A 26,001-nucleotide genomic window follows, 5' to 3' on the forward strand; every position below is an offset into this window, starting at 1 on the left:
TCAGGTGACTATAATATTTGGTTCCCCCCTCATAACTGGCAAATATGCAGGAAATATTACATTTACATGATTTATTGTTAGTAATGAAAGTAATAAACACAGCTAAAGACTTGGTAGTAAATTAATTTGTTCCCATTTTATGGAGGGGGAACAGATTATTTCAGGTATCCATTCTCTCCTCCCCCCATAACTTTGGGAAATAAAGATCCACTGTTTCCAAATTCTCACAGATTGTTATGTGCGATAGCATGTAGCATACTAGAAATGTCCTTAATCCAGTAATCTGTCATATTTTACATTAGGACGGGATTTTTCCAGAAAGTCGACACTCTCATCTTTTCAGGAAGTCTTATTTTTTGGTGTCCTGCTATCAGCCAGTTTCCATCCTCTTGTATCAGGAATGAAAAATGATAAATACACACAACGTGTTGGAAAACTGTGTTTGTTGACTGACTTTAATTTGGGAGGCTTAATAAGAAAAGTAGGAAAAAGACAGATTCTCTTAGTGTTTAAAATAACACCAAACGGTGTAAGAAAACACAAGACTTCATTTATTTATTTAATTTACAATTTTGTTAGCTGCCGATTAAACTGAAAGTTACAACCTTGACATGATTTTATGAGATGTTTTACCGAGATCCGCCTCTCTGGCTGCAGTGCGCGCTCCCGACACACGGGGGCAGCATTTCACAGGGAAACAGAATTTTGCAAAGTGTTGTGGAGAAATGTCCGGGGTCCAGATCAGGCCCTTCGTTGTGTTCCGCTCCGGTTCTGCACTGCGCTCTCCTTTCTTTCATGTGGGAAATGATCCAGATTCGTCTAAATTTTTATTTTTTTATCACAGCCGACAGTGACGCCGTGTGGCGTTATGTAAAATGACACCAGTCAAACCAGTATGATCAACAACTACTGGGGTAAAGTTAGCCTTCCTGTTTACTCTGTGGACTCCGTACTGAATGGACCTGATGACGTCATCAACCCAGCGGTGAAAGAATAGCGGCCTCCATGGGTGACAAATATAACAAAATATAAATTTTTGAAGTAATTATGAGTTTTGGCGTTTCACAAACAGCATTTTCTTAGGTAATAGGAAAATTGCAACATATTTGGGCCAACATGTTCTACTAGTCCTGGATCCTGTCAAGAAATAATCAGCAGGATGGAAAATCAGATGTAGTTTTTCAACAGGACGTCCTGATGTAGAGGAATGACCCGAAGGTCCGAATACAGAACATAAAACACACGTAATGGCTGAGCTCTGGTAAACGTGCCCTTCAAAGTAAGAGAACATCAATAAAGAATGAAAACAGTCATAAATGAATAACATTTTAAACTCAGATTAAATTGTTACATTTATAATGAATTCAAAAGTCAAAATATACGAGCAGGAAACAGAAAGTCTGAGGTTGATGAAGTCGGTCGTCTGATCACAGCGGCTCGTCCTTCATCCCTGAAACGAAAACAAGCCTCCAGTCAGAGATTTACACCCAAGCTGCGGACAGGAAGTACTGTCCACAGCTTCCTGTCCACAGCTTCCTGTCCTCAACTTCCTGTCCACAGCTTCCTGTCCAAAGCTTCTTGTCCACAGCTTCCTGTCTACAGCTTCCTGGCCTCAACTTCCTGTCTACAGCTTCCTGTCTACAGCTTTCTGTCCACAGCTTCCTCTCTACAGCTTCCTGTCTACAGCTTCCTGTCTACAGCTTCCTCTCTACAGCTTCCTGTCCACAGCTTCCTGTCTACAGCTTCCTCTCTACAGCTTCCTGTCCACAGCTTCCTGTCCACAACTTCCTGTCTACAGCTTCCTGTCTACAGCTTTCTGTCCACAGCTTCCTCTCTACAGCTTCCTGTCTACAGCTTCCTGTCTACAGCTTCCTCTCTACAGCTTCCTGTCCACAGCTTCCTGTCCACAACTTCCTGTCTACAGCTTCCTGTCTACAGCTTCCTGGCCTCAACTTCCTGTCTACAGCTTCCTGTCTACAGCTTCCTGTTCTCAACTTCCTGTCTACAGCTTCCTGTCCACAGCTTCCTGTCCACAGCTGCCTGTCCACAGCTTCTTGTCTACAGCTTCCTGTCTACAGCTTTCTGTCCACAGCTTCCTGTCTACAACTTCCTGTCTACAGCTTCCTGGCCTCAACTTCCTGTCTACAGCTTCCTGTCTACAGCTTCCTGTTCTCAACTTCCTGTCTCCAGCTTCCTGTCCACAGCTTCCTGTCCACAGCTGCATGTCCACAGCTTCTTGTCTACAGCTTCCTGTCTACAGCTTCCTGTCCACAGTTTCCTGTCTACAGCTTCCTGTCCTCAACTTCCTGCCTACAGCTTCCTCTCTACAGCTTCCTGTCCACAGCTTCCTGTCCTCAACTTCCTGTCCACAGCTTCCTGGCCTCAACTTCCTGTCTACAGCTTCCTGTCCACAGTTTCCTGTCTACAGCTTCCTGTCTACAGCTTCCTGTCCACAGCTTCCTGTTCACAGTTTCCTGTCTACAGCTTCCTGTCCACAGCTTCCTGTCCATGGTTTCCTGTCCACAGCTTCCTGTCTACAGCTTCCTGGCCTCAACTTCCTGTCTACAGCTTCCTGTCCTCAACTTCCTGTCTACAGCTTCCTGTCCACAGCTTCCTGTCCTCAGCTTCCTGTCCACAGCTTCCTGTCTACAGCTTCCTGTCTACAGCTTCCTTTCTACAGCCTCCTGTCCTCAACTTCCTGTCTACAACTTCCTGTCCACAGCTTCCTGTCTACAGCTTCCTGGCCTCAACTTCCTGTCTACAGCTTCCTGTCCACAGCTTCCCGTCCACGGTTTCTTGTCCACAGCTTCCTGTCTACAGCTTCCTGGCCTCAACTTCTTGTCTACAGCTTCCTGTCTACAGCTTCCTGTCCACAGCTTCCTGTCCTCAACTTCCTGCCTACAGCTTCCTGTCCACAGCTTCCTGTCTACAGCTTCCTGTCCACAGCTTCCTGTCTACAGCTTCCTGTCTACAGCTTCCTGTCTACAGCTTCCTGTCTACAGCTTCCTGTCCACAGCTTCCTGTCTACAGCTTCCTGTCCTCAACTTCCTGTCCACAGCTTCCTGTCCACAACTTCCTGTCTACAGCTTCCTGTCCACAGCTTTCTGTCTACAGCTTCCTGTCTACAACTTCCTGTCTACAGCTTCCTGTCCTCAACTTCCTGTCCACAGCTTCCTGTCTACAGCTTCCTGTCTACAGCTTCCTTTCTACAGCTTCCTGTCTACAGCTTCCTGTCTACAGCTTCCTGTCTACAGCTTCCTGTCCACAGCTTCCTGTCTACAGCTTCCTGTCCTCAACTTCCTGTCCACAGCTTCCTGTCCACAACTTCCTGTCTACAGCTTCCTGTCCACAGCTTTCTGTCTACAGCTTCCTGTCTACAACTTCCTGTCTACAGCTTCCTGTCCTCAACTTCCTGTCCACAGCTTCCTGTCTACAGCTTCCTGTCTACAGCTTCCTGTCTACAGCTTCCTGTCTACAGCTTCCTTTCTACAGCTTCCTGTCTACAGCTTCCTGTCCACAGCTTCCTGTCTACAGCTTCCTGTCTACAGCTTCCTGGCCTCAACTTCCTGTCTACAGCTTCCTGTCCACAGTTTCCTGTCCACAGCTTCCTGTCTACAGCTTCCTGTTCACAGTTTCCTGTCTACAGCTTCCTGTCTACAGCTTCCTGTCCACAGTTTCTTGTCTACAGCTTCCTGTCTACAGCTTCCTGGCCTCAACTTCCTGTCTACAGCTTCCTGTCCACAGTTTCCTGTCCACAGCTTCCTGTCTACAGCTTCCTGTTCACAGTTTCCTGTCTACAGCTTCCTGTCTACAGCTTCCTGTCCACAGTTTCCTGTCCACAGCTTCCTGTCCACAGCTTCCTGTCCAGGACCGTCTGAGTTGATCTTCTGCGCTTGACTTCCTGATTTGGAGCCTGAGCAACGCAGAGTGAATACTCTGCAGGAGGCTGGCCAAAAGATTCAATATTTCATAAAATTCATTGACATGTAGGTAGAATGTGGCACTAATGTTCTCTGGCTTTGGAGAACTTAATTAACAGCAAATCATTAGCAGAAGCTAATATTAGCCACTGCAAGGAACTGGAGACCCGTCCGGGCATTTGTCAGCAACTGACCAATCAGCGTTGAAAGGACATGTACTCTGACAATTTTGACAGTATCTGTCATAGAAAACATGCAGTAGTCAGAGACATTTTGAGGAAAATAATAGATGATCACGGTCAAAGTTGTCAGTGGGGAACAATCCCGACTGCCGTTACCCAGAAAGTGTAGAGGGCGGAATACAATTGATTACATTTCCAAAACTAAAAAGGAGTCTGGAATAACGCAAGGAATGGATCATGAACTGCAGCCAACCTGACCTCCAGTTGGATCAAACTGATGGACGGAAACTACCACGTTATTCAGCAGGTAACTGGTAGAAAACATCCAATGTTTTGTTATAACACTTAGAAAGAAAAGAAAACTATACTTAGGTATCCCCTTTGTCATGAATGCAGTTTTAACTTAACACATTAGTATTACTAATATATTATCTGGAAGTAATCCTCGCTCGGTTGTCTCCTGCTTCACTGCACTAGTATGAAACAGTAAATCAGTCTTCACAATGTGGCTTCAGCTCCGCCAGCATTCCTCAGAATTCCTTATTTTATTTTTTTACATGTGATCCTAGTTTAAAACAGTTAATTCCTCAAAACAAAGAAAAACTAAACAAAACATCCTTTTTCCATAAATCATTAAAAAAACAACATCCAACAACACAAAACAGTAAAATGACAGACAACTGCAGTAGCAGTTAACAGTTAAAAGATCAACCAAAAGTCAAAACCTTCACTGATTACGTCATTTAAAATTAAGTCAGATTACAAGTTACTTTATTAGTTACATTCAGCCTGAACGCAACAGCCTGTCTGCACTACTGCTTTATTTTATTTATTTATTTGGGTATTTTTGAAGCTAGTTTGGTTAATTATTATTATTATTACAGTATTTTCTGCACTATAAGGCCCATAGAACAGACGCTACAGGAGAGGCTGGAGTTTCGTCATGCATCCACTAGATGGAGCTGCACTAAAGGGAATGTCAACAAAACAGTCCGACTCGGGTCGGCGAGGAGAGGAGAGGCTTCTGGGCCGGACGATGGTGACCGTTCAGCATGTTGGTGGAGAACCTGGTGCTGAATGACCTGCAGACGACCTGATCATCAGGTCGGTAGGTAGATGGGTCAGTCAAACTTTATTAACAAACCAGCGTTCTGACAGCTATCCCAGCATGCACCGCGCGCTTCTTCTTCTACAGGGAAAATGAAGTCAGCGGCTGCTTACCGTAGCTGCTGGACCTGTAGTGGCTCCATGTTGGTCCATATAGAAGGAGCACCGGGTTATAAGGCTTCTGAGGAAACTGAAGGTTTTTAGGCGCCTTATAGTGCAGAAAATACGGTTCTTATTCCCCCAGTTCAGAACTAAAAGACTCTGTTCAGTTGATTTCTTACAGTACAGTAGAAAAAGGTTTACAATCAATATTAACTCATATAAGTGAAAACACAGTAGGGAAATTGTTGAAATCATTTTTCATGTTGTATTAATGTTTGAGTTGTTCTATTCAGGGAAACTGATCAGCGACTGAGTCTGTTCTGATATCGATTGGTAATGCCTCCATCCTCCACTAGGGGGCGTTCACCTCTAGAGTAGAACAGGAAATCCTTCTGGTTTCTGTTTTCCAGCAGCTCAGACAACAACCAACCTTCATGTTCACCTTTAGCCTCTAGATCAGGGCTGGGCAGTCCTGGTTCTGGAGGCCCGGAGTCCTGCAGCTCTTAGACGTCTCCCTGGTCCAACACACCTGGATCCAACAGCTGAATCCCCTCCTCAGTGCAGGCAGGTTCTGCTAACGACCTCAGTATTTGACTCAGGTGTGTTGAAGTAGAGACCATCTAAAAGTTGCAGGAGGCCCTCCAGGCCTGGAGCTGGCCTCCCCAAATAGACACGGATTTACAGCTAGGCTAATTAGCATAGCCACCAATGACAGCAGATTCCCTATAACAGTGAGCTGCTTCTCTGCCATTAGCACATTTAGCAGCGTGTTCACAACGTTGATTGACAGCGCTAAGCCCCTCCTCCTGACTGATTGGTTGTGTTTGGTTAATTTCTTCAGAGATCCATCTGTTCATGGATTATCTGGTTGAGATTAAACTGCAGCAGGAAAAAAAGAAACACATTTATGGTTTGGTTCTGTTGATCGATTAACCTCAATCGATCAACGAGGATCAACCGATCAGGATCAAGGTGATTGGTTGATGTGAAGCAGGCGTGTTACCATGACACTGACTGGTTGTGTCAGTCTGTAGACGATGATGTCAGAGCTCTGCTTACCTGTCTTGTAGATGATGTCATCGACGGACCGGACCAGGTGGACGGCTCCGATGGCCGACGCTTCGCCTCTGGAGTTGGCGGCGTGACACTTGTAGGATCCTTCTTCTTCTTCAGTCAGCGGGGAGATCTGAGGGGAGAGCCACAGATCTGATTGGTCCAGTAGGGCGATGACATCACCAGAGGAACACCAGGGGTCCACCTGCCGCTGACCCTATAGGGGTCAACCTGAGGTCACTGACCAGAACCCAGCCCGTCACTTGGTGCTTCTCTGGTCCGCCTCGGGTCTGGACGGCCAGGTTGTCCCGATCGCCAGGTAGAAGCTCCGCCCTCTTTCTGCCGCCAAGCACCTGGGAATCATCAACGTCATCACCATCATCATCATCATCATCATCAGTCCAGACAGGTCAGTGTGAAGCGCCTCACCTTCCTCCAGGTGAGGACAGGTGTGGGCACGCCCACCGCCTCGCAGCTCAGGAACACCTGGGAGCCGCTGAGGTTGAACACCTGGCCTGGAGGCGTCACTATGGAGGGAGCTGCAGACAGAGATCGGGTTAGGACAGAACCCGAACAGAACCCAACCAGAACCGACCCATCTTGCCGGACCAGTGACCCGGGAGGAATGTTCTGAGCGCCTCAGTGAGCCGCTAATCTGGCTCGGAATAAAAGAGGTTATCAGAGAGAAGCCGAGCCAGACGGAGGTACAGTAGGCCCAGAACCACCGGACCGGACCGGACCGGACCGGACCGGACCTGAGGGCTGGAATGGACAGGTGGATTGGAGAAACATCTGGATGAACAGGATTCCTCCAGTTGGATAAAAATCCCAACGGGATTACAGCAGATTAACAACCTGAGCTGCAAAAAACAGTTCAATAATAATAATAATAATAATAATAATAATAATAATAATAATAAAAGCAGGCGCGTGAACGTTTCATTGATATTCTGAATTATTGAACAATTTATTGACGATCTATACTTACTGTACTTACGGGTTTCTTAGTTTAGAAAAAATATATATTTTTTTGCTGCTTTAAAAGTTGTTTGTAATATTTTTTTCACTTTAATCTTTTAAAAACCAGAACACTGACATGACACCTGAGGTCCGTCTCACCTGAGGCGCAGCGGCCTTTGTTCTGGACGCTGATTGGCTCCCTGCCGCCCCGCTGCGCCACCATGCTGGCGCTCTTCAGGGCGCAGCCGCTCCTGTACGTGGTTCCGTCGGATCCGCACACCTGGTAGTTGGTCTTGCACGCGCACACGCCGGTTTTGCTCCACTTGTCGTCGCCGCTCCTGACGCACTCCAACCCGCGGCCGCAGCGGCGCGCTGCCGCACTGCGGCCGCCGCACAGCTCGCCCTCCGCCGCCGCGCACACCGCGCAGCAGCCGCAGGAGTCCCGCAGCGAGCCGGCGGGGCAGCCCGCAGCCGGGAGAGGAGCGCACAACGCCGGGTCACACGGAGCGCAGCCCGGCCCGGCCCGCAGAACCGGAACCAGAACCAGCAGCGGGAGCAGGAGCAGCGAGAGGCGGCGGGACGTCATTTCGTTACGAGGTCTGATCTGGACTGAGAGCTGATGAGGCTGCTGACCCCGCCCACAGCCCGAACCGAACCCAGACCAGAACTTCTGCCCCCACATTCCTCACATTCAGATCCCAGTTTGACCCCGACTCCCAGTCTGGGACACAGGAAGCGTCCCGGTCCGAGCTGGGAGTGTTTTCTTCCTGTTATTGTTTAATAAAGATTCCCAGAACATTTTCAACTCCAGAACCCAAAACAAAGCCGGTTCTGATCAGCACCAGCCAGAACCCAAACCCATCTGCACCCAGAGTTCTGACCAGAACCTGAAGTTCACCAGGCGAACACGAACAGAACCACAGAACTTTATTATCACCAGAACATTTAAAGAGTCCCACATGAAGCCCGGTTCTACCAGAACCAAGACCGATGAGGAAGCTGCAGGAATGTTCTCCGGACCGGTTCCACTGTAGAACCGAGCAGAACCACCAGTAGAACCAATGTGGTACCAGTAGAACCCGGCCAGGTGGTTCTACCTCCAGTACTTGCTGATGAAGGCTGACAGCAGGTCCCGGTACGGCGTTTCGGACCGCGGCGCCGGCAGCCCAACGGTTCTGCGGACGGTTGGCGAGCGCAGCAGGAGGTTGTGACTGAACCCGACCAGACTGGAGCAGAACCAGTACAGAGCCAGGGACTGGGAGGAGGAAACAGGACGTTAGAGAGCTCCAACTCTTCAAAATAAAACACCCGGTTCTGATCCAGATCTAATCCTGACCCGTTTAGCTCACCGATGGGACAGTGGCGGCGATGGGGATCATCAGAACCGAGAACCCTCTGAACCCGTTCAGAACCAGCCGCTGGAAGCGCGACGCTCCGACTCTCTGCAGAGAAAACACCTGAAGAAGAAGAAGGAGATGACATCAGCACGATGACATCACGGCACAGGTGGCCTGGCTCCGCCCCCACACCGACCTCCAGGATGAGCAGGTTGGTGAGGCCCAGGCAGACCGGCAGGACCCAGGTGGAGTCCGGTACCGTGAGGTCCGGGAACCAGAGAGCACCCCCTGCTGCCAGCTCGCCATGCAGCGCTGCACAGGAACACAGAGATCAGACCAGAACCAGAACCAGAACCCCACCAGAACCAGAACCCAGCCCCTACCTGGCCGGTCCAGGCTGAGGTTCCGCAGCGCCAGAGACAGGCCGACCCAGAGCGGCAGCTGGACCCAGACCAGCAGGCTGGCTTTGAACGGGTGGCAGTTGTCCCGGACGTAGAGCTGCGAAACCAGACGCCGCAGGTTCTTTTGGAACTGGACCCTGTGAACAGAACCAGAACCTTTTCAGACCCCAGTTCCTTTCTGGACTCGGTCCAACCTCAATTCCAGGGTTTTCCCCTGTGTATTATAGGCCTGGTGGCCCGCCATCCTTTGCTAGGCCACCGCCAGGCTAAGCCTTTGTTTATGTTTTTTAGGAAAATAATCATTTAAAATATTTTTTTTTTCTTTTCTTTTTTAAGCCGATTGCAAGCGTCTCTGTTGCTCAGAGATTTATTCCTAAAAGATGTTTATAGTTTATGCATTTAAAGCCGGACCAATCACACCGCTGGCTCCTCTGCGCGTTGCCTCGGACCTGCAGCTGGATTAAGTTGACCTCAGCGCCTCCTTTCACTCAAACTGGACACAGGCTGACCTGTATAGATATTTAACCCCCTGTGAGGAATTATGATTCTTTCCAGAGTTTTTGATCAAGGTAGGACTTTAAACACCACTCTGGTTAGCTCTGGTTGCACAGCTCTACGTGAACTGCAGGAATAACTTGTAGTCGTTTTCAGAGGTGCGTTGAGCGAGCGGTGACAATGATTTATATTGTGAACAAAGAATTTTGTGCGGCTTTTCCGACTCAACCCACTGCCCAGCGCCCAGCTCTGCTTGCACTGATAAAGTTTATCTATGTGTTCCCGGTTGGCCGGTGTATTAGTTAACGAACCAGCGCTGACCTGATCATGCAGGTTCAGCCTGGTGAGGAGCTTTCACGCTTGTTGCTATGGTAACAAAACAATCATCCATGAATATTGTTCTTTGAACTTTTACAAAGTAAACTTGCCAGCTCCTTAAAATCTTACATTTAAATGTTAAACAATTTAAAATAATTTAATTTATGTATGCTAAAATGGAATCAGATTTAGCAGCATTGATCATCTCAGTAAACAAATGTTACATTCATGTGTCTGTGGTCTGTTTTAAAATATCAGCATTTATGGCCCCTGAAGCTCTGATGGAGCCTCTGACCTATTTTCCATTAAACAAAAGAGCAAATAATTGATATTCATTTTAATTGTATTTTTTTATTTGTTGTTTTTAAGACTAGTTGTGGGTTTAAGTAGTGTTTCACTGGCGATGTTTTCTCGTAACGTATAATTACCGAGTGATATTTTTAAATTTCCTGTCATCTTAACATCTTTTACTACAAAAACACGGCAGACCACCGGTGGACCAACCGCCGGTGGACCAACCGCCGGTGGACCGACCACCGGTGGACCGACCACCGGGCTCAGCAGGTTTTCTGGGGGAAACCCTGAATTCTATTATGCTTGAGAAGTCCTTTAATCTCCATGGCAACCATTCAGCTGCCTGGGTGGACCTAGCCCCGCCTTCAGCCACAGCTCCTCCCCCTTCAGCTCCTTCAGACTAGCCAGCAGCAATTAGCAAAAAGATGCTGAGCTCGTTATAGGAGCTGCTGCTCAGAGTAAAAACATTAAAGGGTTAACAGAGGAGCCATGTTTACATGACTTCCTGAAGGTGGAGCTTCAGTAAGAGCAGGAGCTTCTTAAAGAAACAGAGGCCTAATTTCAAGAAGTTAAATCAGGAGGACACATTTCTATTAATATTATCCCACATTTGATACGTATAACATTTTATAACAACTCAAGGTAACATAACTATTGGATTCTGCTATAAAATGGAAAACACATGATGCTGGCCCTTTAAACTTTTTCATTTTGGTTCCATTCTTCCAGAAATAACTTTTACAATCTGAAGCATGAGAAGGAAGAGTGTGTAAGATCTCCATGTTTCTACGCAACTCATTTCAATTTTGAGAAAACCTTTAAAGAAGCTGCAAAGTATTTCTGTCTAGTGGTTTGGAATCATCCAGGCTACGCAAAGCGTGATGTCATCAGATGCTGACGCTACGCCTGGATGTAGGAAGCAGGAAGTAGAGGTCCAGAGTGTCCTCCCGTCCAAGATGGAGGAGTTTGGTGCCTCTGGTAAGGCTCAGACCCATCAGCAGATGGCAGCATTTGCTACGTTAGAACTTGTTCAGCAAACCGGTTTCCATCTCCGTTTTAACATATTAACACTTTTCTAGAAAAAAAAGGAAAATGCCTCAAGCGAGTATAAAAACACTTTTGCAAAACTGATTTTTTTGTCATTTCCATCAAACCTTTCTCATGCGACACTTTGAAATGGGCAGAGAGAAAAACGTTGACGGAAACTCGGCTCATGAAGAAAGAACCTCTGAACCCAGAGAGGATGAGCAGGAAACCACCTGATTGGACACGGTTCCAGGCTGTGAAACAGAAGCCAGGTTCTGCCAGAACAACCCGATCAGAACCAGAACCCGGACCTGGTACCAGGCGGTTGGTTTTGTCGATCCTCACCTGCTCTGCTTGTCCGTCCAGCCTCGTTCTCTCCCTCGGACTGAAACCTCGAATCGAAGCCTCTTCGCCAGCTCAGAGATCTCCGCCTGCAGCGCCTCCACCTTCAGCACACGAGGGTTGCTATGGTTACCATCACAGGAAGCATGTGACCTGAGGTCATGGGTCAACGTTAATCTAGTCCACAGCTGGTCCCTGTTTTATGCAGCTCTGTTGCTATGGTAACTGGTGCTGTAAATTGACCCTGATGACGTTAAACTGAACTCCACCTACCTTGGCAATGATGATCAGCTGGTAGGCGGCCAGCGGCAGGGTGATGCAGGTCCTGATGGATGCTGTTGCCATAGCGATGCTCAGCCACCATGGCAACCCGCTCACCTGGTGCGCACTGACCAGGAAGTTCTCACACAGGTGAACTGGAGCGGAGTCTGACAGGCTGCCGTACCATCCACCTGCGGCGCTGGCTCCTCCCACCCCAGACGCCGGCCTCACGCCAGACTCTGTTGTACAGGTGAGGGGAAGGACAGGAGAAGCCCACCTGCTCAGGACGTCACGTGCACGTGGCTGCAGGACTCTGCACCTCACCAGCCCCCCCACGGTGAGCATGGTGACCACGTGACTTTAAAGCGCCCACGTGTCCTTTAAAGCTAAGAAAACTCCTTTTCCTCACCTTCATCAGAAGCAGTCTGTTTCATAGCAGCCCATAACTGAACGAGCGTCACTCAAACATGACGTCACCGACCAATGCGGCGCGGAGGTATGACGTAGACGATCCTGAAAAACAAAAACGACAAAAATAAAATCGAAATAAAAAAACAAAAATACAAAAATATCTTAAACAAAAAAGACAGTTCAAATACTAATAAGCTGTTTTGACGGCAGCTCACAGGAAGCAACCTTTTCTCTTCACAATAAAAGCATGCAGTGGCTATGATGACAGCGCGTGAAATCATTTGAAGGAATTAAACTTCACGAGCGGATATACGTGGACAATGCTGGGAACAGAAACTGGGTGGCTTATTTACTCGGCATTACCATTTTATCTCTGGATAAAGCGGGTAAACTAATTACCTTCTCCTTTTATTGTGAAGGTCTTCAGCGGAAGTTCCCCTGAGGAAGACGGTAGTCATGGCGGAGTTCGGTTCGGGTGGTCTGCTCGTGGCTCTGCTGCTCTTCACAGCCCTCACCTTACGGGATATTTATGTGGGCCGGTCGGACCACAGAACCGGCGTCTTTGCAGAAACCGAACCGGTGAGCGGGAAACCCCCCAAAGCGGCGCTGTACTCCGGCCCAGTGCTCCAGTTCCGCTACTGGTGAGTTAGCATGCAGGCTAGCAACTAGCGCCATGACGTCACGCGTAACGTTCTGAAGTGGATTTCCTCGGAGATGAAGAGAGATTATGGCTACCATGTCAAACCTGAAGATTAGACTCATCAAAGGGATTGTTATTCTTCTTATATGTTTTTAATTATGTGATTTTTTTTGTCCTAAGTTTCCTGGTTTAAAATGGCATTTGAATAATAACTGTATGAATATGAATGGGTCTTTGATATAAATAAGTATTTAGTCACCAGGACGTTCACTCATAGTTATCAATTATGTCCAACAAATAAATTTATGAAGAACACAGAATCAGTTTAACATATTTTCTGTATGTTCCAGCAGCTTCCTGTTCAGACATGAAGCAGATTATAATCTGGTTGTGTGTGTGTGTGTGTGTGTGTGTGTGTGTGTGTGTGTGTGTGTGTCCAGCATCTCCTGAGGCTACAGTAAAGTTTTCCAGGAATACTCCCAGGCCATCAGCCAGGTGTATCCAGACATCCGCATCCAGGGGGAGAACTACCCCCCGACCCCGCTCAACAGGTGAGACTGAAGTTCTGGTCCCGGCTCTGGCTCTGGTTCTGGTTCTGGTCCCGACTCTGGTTCCGGTTCCGGTTCTGGTTCTGGTTCCGGAACCTTCATCCTGAACCCATCCTCTTCCTCAGGCTCATTGGTAACCTGGTCTCCTACCTGAAGCTCGTCTCCATCCTCCTCATCATCAGCGGTCAGAACCCTTTCCCGCTCCTCGGTACCGGCACACCTGCAGTTTGGACCTGGACTCAGAACAACAAGGTACCAGACCTGCTGTGCTGTTGCCGTAGCAACAGATGCTGACGATGGCGTTTCCTGTTTCCAGATCTTCTCGTGTCTGATGGCCTTCTTCATCAGTAACATGATGGAGACTCACTTCCTGTCTACGGGAGCCTTCGAGGTCACGCTGAACGGTGAGTCCTGATTGGTGCAGAGCCGTGCAGCTTCCTGGTGTAACGCTGTTTGTCTTCCCTAGACGTTCCCGTGTGGTCCAAGCTGCAGTCGGGTTACGTTCCGAACATCCAGGAAATGTTCCGGATCCTCGACACTCACCTGAAGATGAACCAGGCCGACCGCGTCACCTTCACCTCCGCTTAGAGCCGCGCCTCCTTCTCCTGGATCATCTGACCTCTGACCTGTACCTGAGCCGTGCTGCGTTCAGGCTCAGTGGGACGTTCAGTTGTTGGCGTTCATGAAGGCGCGGCCTTAAAGCGGATCTGCCGGGCTGCGCCGGATGTCTCCGCCTCCATGCTGACTCCCATGATGCACCGGGCCAGCAGCTTTCGTGGACGACGGTCACATGACCCCTCGTTCTCTGTTCCTCTGTTGTCATTTTTTATGTTCTTGGTTTATGGATCCAGTCGGCCGGTTCTGGTACCACTGGACCGGTTATTTTCTTCCAACAATCATCTTTTGTTTTATTTAAAGTTTGAGCTTTTATTGTGAAAACAGGAAGCTGATCACAACAATCTTAACGATCAGCTGATGGATTGTTCACTTCAGCTCAAATAAAACGTCTTAAAGAAAAGTTTCTTCTGTGTCCTGCTTGGCAGGTTTCGGTTTGTTACCATGACGACAGATAAAGTAATCCAGACTGTCCATGATGCGTTTAAAGACCAGCGTAAAACCAAGTGAAACTGAGATCAATTGGCCGAATCGTTCCGTTAAAAACCAAAACAAAGCCGATATTATGACCAGGTAAATACATTTACTGACCTTCATTCATTTGTTTACAGATTTTTGTTTGTTCTCCTGGAAACGGTGAATAATTAAAAGTTTTATTTCCAAAATTGAAGATGATAAAAATGTGAGAATAGGAAATTTGCTTGATATAATTTTAATTCCCGTTTTTCTGCCTGCATTCATATTTAAAACTAATAACTAATATCCCTCAGAGGAATATTGGTTCCTCTAAGGCACTAATAATACATTAATTGTATTTCTAATAACTACATTAAAATTATACAAATCTTTTGCTAAATTTTCTTCTAATGTGACAATTTCAGAATAAATGATTCTGGAAGCATTTGGAAAAACTTTGTTTTAAGATATGTTGTCATATATTGATCCGTTTAAAGAAGACATCTGTCATGTTTAATAAACGTTTCTGATGAAGTGTCTGCAGTGAACGTTCCTCAGTGAATCGGAGAAACGGATCATTTGTTTTTCTTCCGCTTCACCAACGGAAACGAGGCCTTACCTTCATCATCAACGTCATTTCTAGAGTTTCTATATTTAGTTAGTTACAGAATCAAACATAATGTGAAACTTTTTAGGATTTACAGAAAGGTTCGGCCTTGATGCCGAGTCAAACTTTAACAAGTTTGCCTGGTTAGCTTCCATCCTGCAGAGGGCGCTGATGAGGCCTCGAACACCTGCAAACAACTTCCGCTGCAACAGAACAAGAGAGGAAGCTGCCGTTAGTGTCAGATTCAAAGGGACGGAGCCCGAGCTTTTCCTAGTCTCCTGATCGGAACCAAAGTAATCCGGACTGCAGTGATCCATTCTGAGAAGGATCTGTCTCCAGGTGCCAGTGGGTCCCGGAACACACCTGGAGGAGCTGCTGGCGGTGAGTCGGGAAGGCTAACTGCTAACAGCGGTGTTGTGGCGAAAAATGCTTCTGCGGGAAACTGAAACTGCTCTGACGCAGCGACAGCTGCTGCTAGGTCCTGGTTCCGGAGCCGGTCCGGCCACATGCCGGCTACCTGGTCATGTTTTAGGTGTTTGACACACAGTGGTGTTGGATTGTTTTGTGTTTAGGTGGCTGCGAAGGAGCCTGATTTAAACTCTGCAGATAAATTGTTTAAAATTCCGTTTGGGCGGAAAGAGCCGTCTGGTTCTGTGGATATGAACCTAATTATCAGTCTTTTATGGCACACGGTGACGCTACAATAAAATCTATCAAACAACAAAGAATTGGAATGAAATATAAACCAGTATTTACACTGAGAGGTTCTCGTTTGGATCTGAACCGTGATTGGTCGAGGCCTGGATGACGTGGATGGACCAGGAAGTGGTTAACAGTCGATGATCGGAGATGATTCAGTAACCTACACCAAAAAATGAGAATATTTAAAATATAGGATACGGGCTTATTCAATCCATTTTATCAAAAACCTCAGAAAAAAACTCTCCTGTAATACGTAATGTTAGTAAATGATCAAACCTATTATGTGTTAAACAGACACTGACTGATGCAGACAAAAATAACCTCCTGAGACTCGATCTATAAAAGAAATGAGTTTTCATCAGATCCAGAGCAAAATGGAGGTAAAACCAGTTTCTACTTCTGCAGACTGGAAACGAGGAGCCAGTTAAAAAACACATTAAATCCCTTATTAACAATGAATGTACAGACCAAACTCTAACTGCAAAAGAAATGAGCAGCTTTTGTCAAAACCTTTACTGCTCCTGTTTTTCAACCCCAGACGTTCTGCTGGAGTCACCATGTGCCTGAAACTGATGGCCTTACTGCCAATCTAACAGACATTTCTGGGATTATCTGATATTCCAGGTATTTGAAGATGTTATGTGATCTTTCTTTAGCAGACCCCCCTCAAATGAAGGATTTTGGCGTTACTGATGACCAGGTTTAATGGGAGTAAACGGTTTCACCGTAACAGCTGCATGACAGTGTTGGCTACAAACGACGATGCTCTTACAAACTAGAACATAAAGTTCACTACTAAAATATCGACTCTTATTCAAAAACCTAACCAGTATTCTTATACAATACAGCAAATTTATAATTCCAATCAATCAATAAAAGAAATGTCCTAATTTACAAATAAACGTACCTTGTGCCGCTAATAAGGAAATACATTTTATGACTCTGCTGTTCAGCTGCTGGTCTGATATATGTCGAAAGAAGCTGTCTTATCAAAATAAAAGCATCAAGTTAAAAACAGGAAGTCAATTATATATTATACAAAATAAAATGACATAAATGCAATGAGTGCAAAAAGGGGAATACAACAAATGACCCCAAATAATTTGGGATTGGTTACAAATTGAGTTCCTCCCAGCATGAAGCAGGACGTTATCACCCCGAAACCCCAACCAGGAAGAGACGGACGGGTTCTAGACGACGTCCATCACCTTCTGAACTGTGATCACACTACTGACGTACATCTACACAGACAGACTGGAGACAGACAGGTTTCATCTCTAAAAGATCTGAACACGATGACATCAGACAGGATTTACCTGAGTTCAGGTACCTGATTGAGGAAAAAGGCTTCATCTGTTTCCTTCTACCAAACCTTTGACATGTTGGAGCATCAGTTTGTTTTCAAGGTTTTACACATGTCTGGATTTGGACCAAACTTCTGCAGAATAATAAAAAACTTTTACAACATGGAGCCAGCTGCACTGCTGCATGGTGCGGCAGTGCAGCTGGCTCCAGGTTTTACCTGGCTCCATGTTTTACCTGGCTCCATGTTTTACCTGGCTCCAGGTTTTACTCCAGGTTTTACCTGGCTCCAGGTTTTACTCCAGGTTTTACCTGGCTCCAGGTTTTACTCCAGGTTTTACCTGGCTCCAGGTTTTACTCCAGGTTTTACCTGGCTCCAGGTTTTACCTGGCTCCAGGTTTTACTCCAGGTTTTACCTGGCTCCAGGTTTTACTCCAGGTTTTACCTGGCTCCAGGTTTTACTCCAGGTTTTACCTGGCTCCAGGTTTTACTCCAGGTTTTACCTGGCTCCATGTTTTACCTGGCTCCAGGTTTTACTCCAGGTTTTACCTGGCTCCATGTTTTACCTGGCTCCATGTTTTACCTGGCTCCAGGTTTTACCTGGCTCCATGTTTTACCTGGCTCCAGGTTTTACTCCAGGTTTTACCTGGCTCCATGTTTTACCTGGCTCCATGTTTTACCTGGCTCCATGTTTTACCTGGCTCCAGGTTTTACCTGGCTCCAGGTTTTACTCCAGGTTTTACCTGGCTCCAGGTTTTACTCCAGGTTTTACCTGGCTCCAGGTTTTACCTGGCTCCAGGTTTTACTCCAGGTTTTACCTGGCTCCAGGTTTTACTCCAGGTTTTACCTGGCTCCAGGTTTTACTCCAGGTTTTACCTGGCTCCAGGTTTTACTCCAGGTTTTACCTGGCTCCATGTTTTACCTGGCTCCAGGTTTTACTCCAGGTTTTACCTGGCTCCATGTTTTACCTGGCTCCAGGTTTTACTCCAGGTTTTACCTGGCTCCAGGTTTTACTCCAGGTTTTACCTGGCTCCAGGTTTTACTCCAGGTTTTACCTGGCTCCAGGTTTTACTCCAGGTTTTACCTGGCTCCAGGTTTTACTCCAGGTTTTACCTGGCTCCAGGTTTTACTCCAGGTTTTACCTGGCTCCAGGTTTTACTCCAGGTTTTACCTGGCTCCAGGTTTTACTCCAGGTTTTACCTGGCTCCAGGTTTTACTCCAGGTTTTACCTGGCTCCAGGTTTTACTCCAGGTTTTACCTGGCTCCAGGTTTTACCTGGCTCCAGGTTTTACCTGGCTCCAGGTTTTACTCCAGGTTTTACCTGGCTCCAGGTAAAACCTGGAGGCCATGTTTCCTCTTCATCTTCATCCTGGCTGTTGAAGGGATGAGGATCTTCATAAAAAACTCAAATATACATAAATTGAAAGTGTTTGATCACCAAATTATAATTAGTCAAGTAGCTGATGACACTACAATGTTTTTGAAGACCAAAACCCGTAAAGTACTGGAGTTATTAATACTTTCTCCTTAAAGCTGCAGAAATGTGAACCGATGGTGATTCATGACTGATCAGAATTTATTCACATTAAATCCTTTTAATGTCTGAATCTAATAACTAAAGATGCTAAACTCGGTGAAAGTGAATAAATTACAGAACGTCTCCAGAGATCTGAGCCTGTTTGGAAACCAGCTAAACCCAGATGGAGGCGCATGTTCCAGATTATTCTACGGCCAAACCTGACAAATACATTAAAGATATAAATCTGCTCAACTTTAATTTCTTCTGGAAAAATCGAGTCCACTACTTAAAGAAAGCAAATATGGTTAAAGATGGAGGTTTACAAGATGTTGACTTTGAATGTTTAGATTTGGTCTTAAAGGTAAAAACTGGCTGAAATCTTTTCTGGTGAAGGGAAACAGTGTCTGGTTCTGTCTCCCCACAGGTTGGTGTAAAAACATAGATTTTGTTCTTAGATGTGACTTTGGTGCTGACAGACTTCCTGTTGACCAGCAGGTGTTGACCAGCAGGTGTTGACCAGCAGGTGTTGTTCTGTTGACCAGCAGCCAGCAGGTGTTGACCAGCAGGTGTTGTTGTGTTGACCAGCAGCCAGCAGGTGTTGACCAGCAGGTGTTGGCCAGCAGGTGTTGTTGTGTTGACCAGCAGGTGTTGACCAGCAGGTGTTGACCAGCAGGTGTTGGCCAGCAGGTGTTGACCAGCAGGTGTTGGCCAGCAGGTGTTGTTGTGTTGACCAGCAGGTGTTGACCAGCAGGTGTTGTTCTGTTGACCAGCAGCCAGCAGGTGTTGACCAGCAGGTGTTGTTGTGTTGACCAGCAGCCAGCAGGTGTTGACCAGCAGGTGTTGGCCAGCAGGTGTTGTTGTGTTGACCAGCAGGTGTTGACCAGCAGGTGTTGACCAGCAGGTGTTGACCAGCAGGTGTTGTTGTGTTGACCAGCAGGTGTTGACCAGCAGGTGTTGGCCAGCAGGTGTTGGCCAGCAGGTGTTGTTCTGTTGACCAGCAGCCAGCAGGTGTTGGCCAGCAGGTGTTGACCAGCAGGTGTTGACCAGCAGGTGTTGTTGTGTTGACCAGCAGGTGTTGACCAGCAGGTGTTGACCAGCAGGTGTTGGCCAGCAGGTGTTGGCCAGCAGGTGTTGTTGTGTTGACCAGCAGCCAGCAGGTGTTGGCCAGCAGGTGTTGACCAGCAGGTGTTGACCAGCAGGTGTTGTTGTGTTGACCAGCAGGTGTTGACCAGCAGGTGTTGTTGTGTTGACCAGCTTCACTTCACCAGACTCAGATCTGCTGCAGGAATAAATCTGAGTTTGGATGGAAGAAGGAATCTGGTCCATGAGGCATTTGCTAAATAACAGAATCTGTTATAATCTGTTATAATCTGTTATAATCTGTTATAATCTGGTATAATCTGGTATAATCTGAACGGCTCTCAGTGATGAACTTTATCTCCTCTGCAGTCAAATATCTGGTTAAAATGTAATCAACCAGCTAACCTTCAGTCACTTCTGGACAAAAGTAACTAACTAACAGACGAGTCGGCATCTAACTAGCTTCATATCTGACCAAATAAAATCTCCATTTTAAATCTGTTTCCTGGTTCAGAGGTCAACAAGTGGAGAACTGTTGACCCTCTGAGCCCTAAAGATGAGGAAGTTCATTTTAAAATCCATCCAGGGAACTTTGACCACCAACAGCTGGAGCTCAACTAAACTTTTCCTCCCCTTAAAAACGGAGGATGTAATATTTGGAGCAGAAGAACCGACCCGGTACTGAACAACCTGCTGGTCCTGTAAATGTGGAAATAGAAAAACTGACTTTAAAAACCTTCAGAGTCGTAAAACTGATGGGAACAAGCAGGAAGTGCAGCTGATGGTGAACCGGATCTATGTGAGAACTAGTTCCTGTCGTTTTTCTTTACACTCCGATGTCTGACATTTTATTTATATTTTTAACTTTTTTTTCCTTTCTTATAATTTTGTGTGCCTTAAATGGGGCCGGCCCAAGGCATAAGTAAACTAAGCAGCCTCTTGGGGCCACTAAAGGGCCCCATCAGTGGAGCGGATTTTTATTTCTAAGTAATAATTTCTATGTCATTATAATATCAAAAACACAATTTCACTATGAACTGATTTGCTTTTACAATAATATATATTTTATAATGTATGTAGAAATCATTATTTGATGGATAAAAAGAAAACAAGTTGCTCTGGGCCCCCTGGTGGCCGCGGTAGGAACCGCAGCTCCGGTCAGAAGCTAAGTTATCAAAACAATGTGTGTAAAGACTTTTCCTTCAGGAGGAAGAGCAGAAACAAGATGAAGGTTTGTTTTAATGAGCCTCGGTGATATAAAGATTAGCTGCTAACAGAAATGAGCCTGATGGCGACCCGGACCGGTCCAGTTCAGCAGCCGGACGTTTCTGCTCGGGTCTCTGTGTGAAACTGAGTTTAGACTGTAAATGAGTTGATTCTCATGTGGCTCTGAATATTTCTGAGGCATTTTGGCTTCAAACGTTTGATCATTAAAATGTCTGACGTCGTCTAGCTAAACGTTTCTACGTCAGGCTGCATGGAGGATTAGAGAAATGAATTTAATCAGAGAGTCATGAACGTGTGAAGCTGCACCGATTGCAGCTTCCTGGTTACCGATATTTAAAAAGCCTGAGCTGCTGGTTTTGGCTGATATGAATGTTTTTGTCTGAAATGTTGCTAAATGCAGCAGAAGGTCACTGAGTTCAGACCTGGTGGGTCAGTCAGTCTGACCTCTGACTGGTTCAGACCTGGTGGGTCAGTCAGTCTGACCTCTGACTGCAGAGCTGAAGGACGGAGGCTGATGCTGAAACCTTTGCTGATGAAGATGAGATCAGCTTCCATCGGCTGATCACGATCCCCCAAAATGAAGGAAATCGGCTCCCAGAAATCGACTGGTGGATGAATCAGTTGGCCAATAAATGTGTCCTATTCCATACATTATATACATAAATATGTTATAAACATGTTTATAATGTAAACAGCCAGAGATGCAGTAAGTCTGTAGCAGGTGTGAGAATCTGATGATGGGACGGCTGGCTGCAGCCGGTCCACAGAACCAGAGGGCCCAAAACCACATCTGGCTTAGATGATCAGGAGGGCGGAGCTTCTCTTAGTTCTTACTTCAGACCTGCAGGTTCTGGTCCAGGTTCTGGTCCAGGTTCTGGTCCGATCCAGAACCAGTCAGAAATGTCTGTTCTGTGTTTTCACACAGAGTAAACCAGTGTGTGGATCACCTGGATCAGCTGGATCACCTGGATCCAGGTGTGAACCCAGAGAGCTAACGGACCTCTTCAGGACATGAGCAGCTCGGTGAGTCAGTTTGATCTGCAGTTACCTGATCAGGTGATCAATGGCTCTTATTGATGGCTCTGTAAACCTGAGCAGCTGCACCTGTCCAGATGAAGAAGGCTCCGCCCCCTGCTGACATCACATCCTGTGTTTCAGGCTCAGAGGAAGCGGCGGCCCGCTGGAAGCTCTCTGGTCTCCAGAACCAGAACCAAGACCAGCAGAGCGGCCAGCAGTCGGACCCGCAGGGCGGCCGGCGCCGGAGACCCCGCCCCCCCCACGGAGCCCATCGACGTGATGGACGGCGCCGAGGACGGTCGGTGTAGAGCCCGACGGACCCGGAGCCGGTCCAGAACCTCCGGTCTGCGCTGAAGGTTCTGCAGAACGGTCCGGCTCATGTGGCTCTGCTGTGTCCAGGTGTGGAGGAGGTGGTGGACCTCACCTGCGAGGGATCAGAGTCTGCTGTGGTCGACCTGACGACCACCAACGAGTCTGTGCTGGTAAACAAACCAACCAACCAACAGGAAGCTGCTTCTCACAGCCTCATAACTCTGCTTCTCTCTCTCCTGCCCCCAGCTGGTGGACGAAGGTAAAACCTGGATCTGCTCTCATGACTTCACACTGGACCGGTACCAGACCGTAACAGACCTTCTTGGTTCTTCCATCAGGGCCTCCAGGTGAGAGCTATGTTCTCAGCAGTGATGAAGACGAAGACGCGCCCACTGTCGTTCAAGCTGCCATCACCTCTACTGCACACACATCCAGGTATTACACCGGTCCCTGCTGGTAGACATCCAGGTATTACACCGGTCCCTGCTGGTAGACATCCAGGTATTACACCGGTCCCTGCTGGTAGACATCCAGGTATTACACCGGTCCCTGCTGGTAGACATCCAGGTATTACACCGGTCCCTGCTGGTAGACATCCAGGTATTACACCGGTCCCTGCTGGTAGACATCCAGGTATTACACCGGTCCCTGCTAACATCTTGGTCTGGATTTTTCTCTATCCATCTATTTTCTTCCACCTTTATCCTGTTGGGGTCGCTAGTGAGGCATTTCAGGGTCACCTGACAGGTGACTGCTCATGGACAGGTCACCTGACAGGTCACCTGTCCATCGCAGGGCAACAGACAAACAACCATGCACACACACACCTTGGGAGAACATGGAGACCAACCAGCCTGACAGTCACGTGTTTGGACTGTGGAGGAACCCGGAGAACCGGACAGAACCTCTATGCTCAGGGAGAACCTGCAGAAAGACCCGATCTGGGAATTGAACCCAGGACCTTCTTGCTGCAACAGTGCTACCCACTGATCCACTGTGCAGGCCAGATTTTTATCTCCAGAAGCTTTAACTTTGGGTCTTAGTGGTGGTTCCGGCCAGGTCCAGTCAGGTCCGGTGTGTTCTGGGTTCTCTTTGTTTGAACCACTTTTTAGTCGCATGTAATTGTTTGTTTTCATGATATCTAGTAGATTTTGGCCTTTTCGCTGTTCGGTTCTATTGAGCATCTAGAAATAAACCAACCCTCCAGGAAATAGACGGCTCCGGTCGGACATCAGTAGCTTGTTGCTGATTGGACACCAGAACCAGAACCTTTCAGGCTGTGTCTGTTGCAGGTTGACTCCGGGTCTCATCAGCTGTCCCGTCTGTCTGGACCTGTACTCCGAGGTGAGATTCCCTCGCTGGTGGAACCGGATCAGAACCCGAACATTGCTCTCTGGTCAGGTGGGCAGACTTTACAACCCCGGTCCTGCGTTCTGATTGGCTCTTGTTTTCCTCACAGATCGTGGAGAGCGGGCGATTGGTCGTCTCCACCAAGTGCGGTCACGTGTTCTGCAGCCAGTGTCTGAGGGACGCTCTGACATCATCACACACCTGCCCCACCTGCAGGAAGAGGCTCACCTCGCGCCAGTACCACCCTCTTTACATCTGACACCTGGTGACATCATCGTCAGCGGACTGTGCTGCTATTGGCTGTCCTCGGTGACGTCATCATCGACGTTAATCAGCAGCTGTTGCTGAAAATGTTTTGACTTTAGGCTTAAAGATGGCGGCTTAAATGATGTTTTCCTATTAAATAAATATTATGGAGCAACAGCGGCTGATTGGTCAGATGGCATCAGGTCCCGCCCATCAGGTTAACCACACGACTCAGAACCAGGTTCAGACCATCATGGTTTTAGATTTCCAACAGAAGCAGCAGCACCGCAGACGGTCCAGCAGGGGGCGTTTGAAGGTTCTGGTTCTGGTTCAGTCTTTTTATTTCATTTGTAATTTAAACTTTACAAATTAATCTGTTCTCAAATTATTTAATTTCTTCCAAAGTTTATTTTTACTTGCTGTTTGGACCCTGGGAGCACCAGAACCGATCGGGTCCATAAATCTTTTGTTGCCTCGTCACAACAGAACCGGTCCGATGGGAATAACAGTTCTGGATCAGAACCAGGTTCTGGACACTCTGGACGTTCCTCAGGGTTCCGTCGTTGGGCCTCTGCTGTCTAATCCTTTATATGAAGCTAATCATCATTTCTATGCTCAACATAAACTCACCAGGAGTTAAATCCTGTTTAATCAACACTGAAGGATTTTAGGATCAAGTTCAGTTTAACTTTTTAAGCAACATAAAAACTTGTAACTTGTCCGTCTTGGTTTTTGCTGCTCGATGATCCGGAAGGAGCAGAACAGAAAAGTTCTTCCGGGTCACATCTGGGCCTTCAGTTTTCCTGCTGAGTCATCATGATCCATCAGCGGGTCATCCCGTGACGCTGACTCATCATCTCACCCACTTCCTGCTTTGGGAGAGAAAACTTTATTGACAAGGAGAAACGGAGCAGACCAGAAGCTTCTGGATCCTCCGAGAACCCTGACCCACATTCTGAATCTGGTTCTGCTCGGACCGGTTCTGTTCCTGAACTGGTTCCGGTTCTTTGGTGACGTTGGATCACCTGAATGATTCCTAAAATAAATACAAACACATGACATCATCATTTCTGATCTGTTTGCTGCATTGTTTTGTTCTGCTCTGTTTATAACGCGGACATTAATGATAATAAATGAAAACATGTCGGTTCGGGAGTTTTGGTTCTGATCCAGCCCTCCCCCCACATTACTGTAAGCATAAAACCATTTTTTAAATATAAAAATATTAAAAGTTCAAACTGTTTGTTTTCTTGATGTACCTGCTGCTAAAATGCTGCTTAAAGCGACGCCAGTTGGAGACGTGACTCGGTTGTTTCTCCTCCATTTGGTTTAAGAAGCAACAGAGAAACTAAAATCATTCACACACCAGCGGGTTGGAACAGGAAGTGACGTTTCTCCTGCTTTGCCTGGCTTATGATGCCGAACAAACAAACCAGTAACTTGTGTACAGATGAGCCTAATGCATCATTTATTGACATTTTGGATGTTTCTAGATAAATAGCATTTAGCTAGCTAGCCAGTTGCTAGCTGGCTAAAAGCGGAAAAAATATTTCTGCTGTAATTTCATTTAATACGTCTTTATATCTTTAAGTCGATGTTTTTCATCAAATACCTTTTTTTGTCTTGACTTTTCATTTAATTTAAGGTCAAACTTTGTTCAGTTTTGACTTTAAAAACTCGACATTTTTCTGATTCTTTTAGAAAAAGATCTTATATGTTATTATCTGTTACTTATAGCTTTATCTTAGTGACGCGTTTAGAAGTTTCAATATTTTGTGGCCTAGTTCTCACATCTTGTGTAAATGTATATTTATAGTTTAATAAAACTTGTAGTGAAGCTAATTGATGGAATTAGAGCGCAGCACCAATAATCCCTGTTAAATGACGTCATAAAGGTGAATCTTTACCGCCTGATATTGTTGACATCGCTGGTTGAACATGAAACCTGTTTCTGATGTAGAAATATGTTACAAGTCTTATTACTATTAGTAACTTTAACAAGTTGAGGCTCTAACCTGACTTCCGCCTGGCTACAGGTGGTATCCAGGTATGTTTCAGGTGTAAAAAGGTGTTTTGTAGATGGACTTCAACGACCTTAATGATGACGTAGCGCGTCGTCACCATGACTCAGGTGTTTTTCCTGGACGATCTGGCCGGCCGGTCACGCGGCT

The 26,001-nt window shown here is 46.6% G+C and overlaps 4 protein-coding genes and 1 long non-coding RNA gene across 10 annotated transcripts; 2 read left to right on the top strand and 3 right to left on the bottom strand.

The window, feature by feature from the left end:
- Nucleotides 1-437: 437 nt before the first annotated feature.
- On the bottom strand, nt 438-8,148 carry igfbp7 (insulin-like growth factor binding protein 7). Its single transcript, XM_008420982.3, has 5 exons — nt 7,484-8,148; nt 6,794-6,903; nt 6,610-6,717; nt 6,371-6,497; nt 438-1,450 (listed from the first exon to the last, which is right to left on the bottom strand). Exons 1-5 carry the CDS (start codon nt 8,004-8,006, stop codon nt 1,428-1,430), a joined length of 891 nt encoding a protein of 296 aa, XP_008419204.2. The 5' UTR covers nt 8,007-8,148; the 3' UTR covers nt 438-1,427.
- An 86-nt stretch (nt 8,149-8,234) lies between these two features.
- On the bottom strand, nt 8,235-12,734 carry cox18 (cytochrome c oxidase assembly factor COX18). Of its 3 annotated transcripts, XM_008420985.2 has the most exons (8): nt 12,609-12,734; nt 12,208-12,311; nt 11,811-12,037; nt 11,541-11,641; nt 9,045-9,199; nt 8,858-8,973; nt 8,674-8,781; nt 8,235-8,579 (listed from the first exon to the last, which is right to left on the bottom strand). In XM_008420985.2, the coding sequence occupies exons 2-8, from the start codon at nt 12,230-12,232 to the stop codon at nt 8,418-8,420; spliced, it is 894 nt and encodes a 297-aa protein (XP_008419207.1). In that variant the 5' UTR covers nt 12,233-12,311; nt 12,609-12,734; the 3' UTR covers nt 8,235-8,417. The 3 variants fall into 3 exon arrangements, with proteins under 3 accessions (XP_008419207.1, XP_081468094.1, XP_008419206.1); XM_081611968.1 differs by lacking the exon at nt 12,609-12,734 and having other exon boundaries at nt 12,208-12,412; XM_008420984.3 differs by lacking the exon at nt 12,609-12,734 and having other exon boundaries at nt 11,811-12,412.
- selenot2 (selenoprotein T, 2) lies at nt 12,633-14,415 on the top strand. Its single transcript, XM_008420986.3, has 5 exons — nt 12,633-12,850; nt 13,290-13,400; nt 13,523-13,649; nt 13,714-13,801; nt 13,864-14,415. Exons 1-5 carry the CDS (start codon nt 12,666-12,668, stop codon nt 13,983-13,985), a joined length of 633 nt encoding a protein of 210 aa, XP_008419208.2. The 5' UTR covers nt 12,633-12,665; the 3' UTR covers nt 13,986-14,415.
- An 858-nt stretch (nt 14,416-15,273) lies between these two features.
- Nucleotides 15,274-24,980, top strand: rnf4 (ring finger protein 4). 3 transcript variants are annotated; one of them, XM_008420988.2, is made up of 8 exons: nt 15,274-15,456; nt 21,831-21,928; nt 22,064-22,220; nt 22,322-22,404; nt 22,481-22,493; nt 22,573-22,669; nt 23,527-23,578; nt 23,694-24,980. In XM_008420988.2, the coding sequence occupies exons 2-8, from the start codon at nt 21,917-21,919 to the stop codon at nt 23,841-23,843; spliced, it is 564 nt and encodes a 187-aa protein (XP_008419210.1). In that variant the 5' UTR covers nt 15,274-15,456; nt 21,831-21,916; the 3' UTR covers nt 23,844-24,980. The 3 variants fall into 3 exon arrangements, with proteins under 3 accessions (XP_008419210.1, XP_081468097.1, XP_081468096.1); XM_081611971.1 differs by having other exon boundaries at nt 22,064-22,208; XM_081611970.1 differs by having other exon boundaries at nt 22,481-22,581.
- LOC103471794 (uncharacterized) lies at nt 24,462-25,973 on the bottom strand. 2 transcript variants are annotated; one of them, XR_001776988.2, is made up of 2 exons: nt 25,846-25,973; nt 24,462-24,866 (listed from the first exon to the last, which is right to left on the bottom strand). It is a non-coding gene; the product is annotated as an uncharacterized LOC103471794 (long non-coding RNA). The 2 variants fall into 2 exon arrangements; XR_534715.3 differs by lacking the exon at nt 25,846-25,973 and adding an exon at nt 25,090-25,836.
- Nucleotides 25,974-26,001: the final 28 nt, after the last annotated feature.

The sequence above is a fragment of the Poecilia reticulata genome, chromosome 10 (genome assembly GCF_904066995.2).
Source record: "Poecilia reticulata chromosome 10, P_reticulata-male-v2, whole genome shotgun sequence".
Lineage (NCBI taxonomy): Eukaryota > Metazoa > Chordata > Actinopteri > Cyprinodontiformes > Poeciliidae > Poecilia > Poecilia reticulata.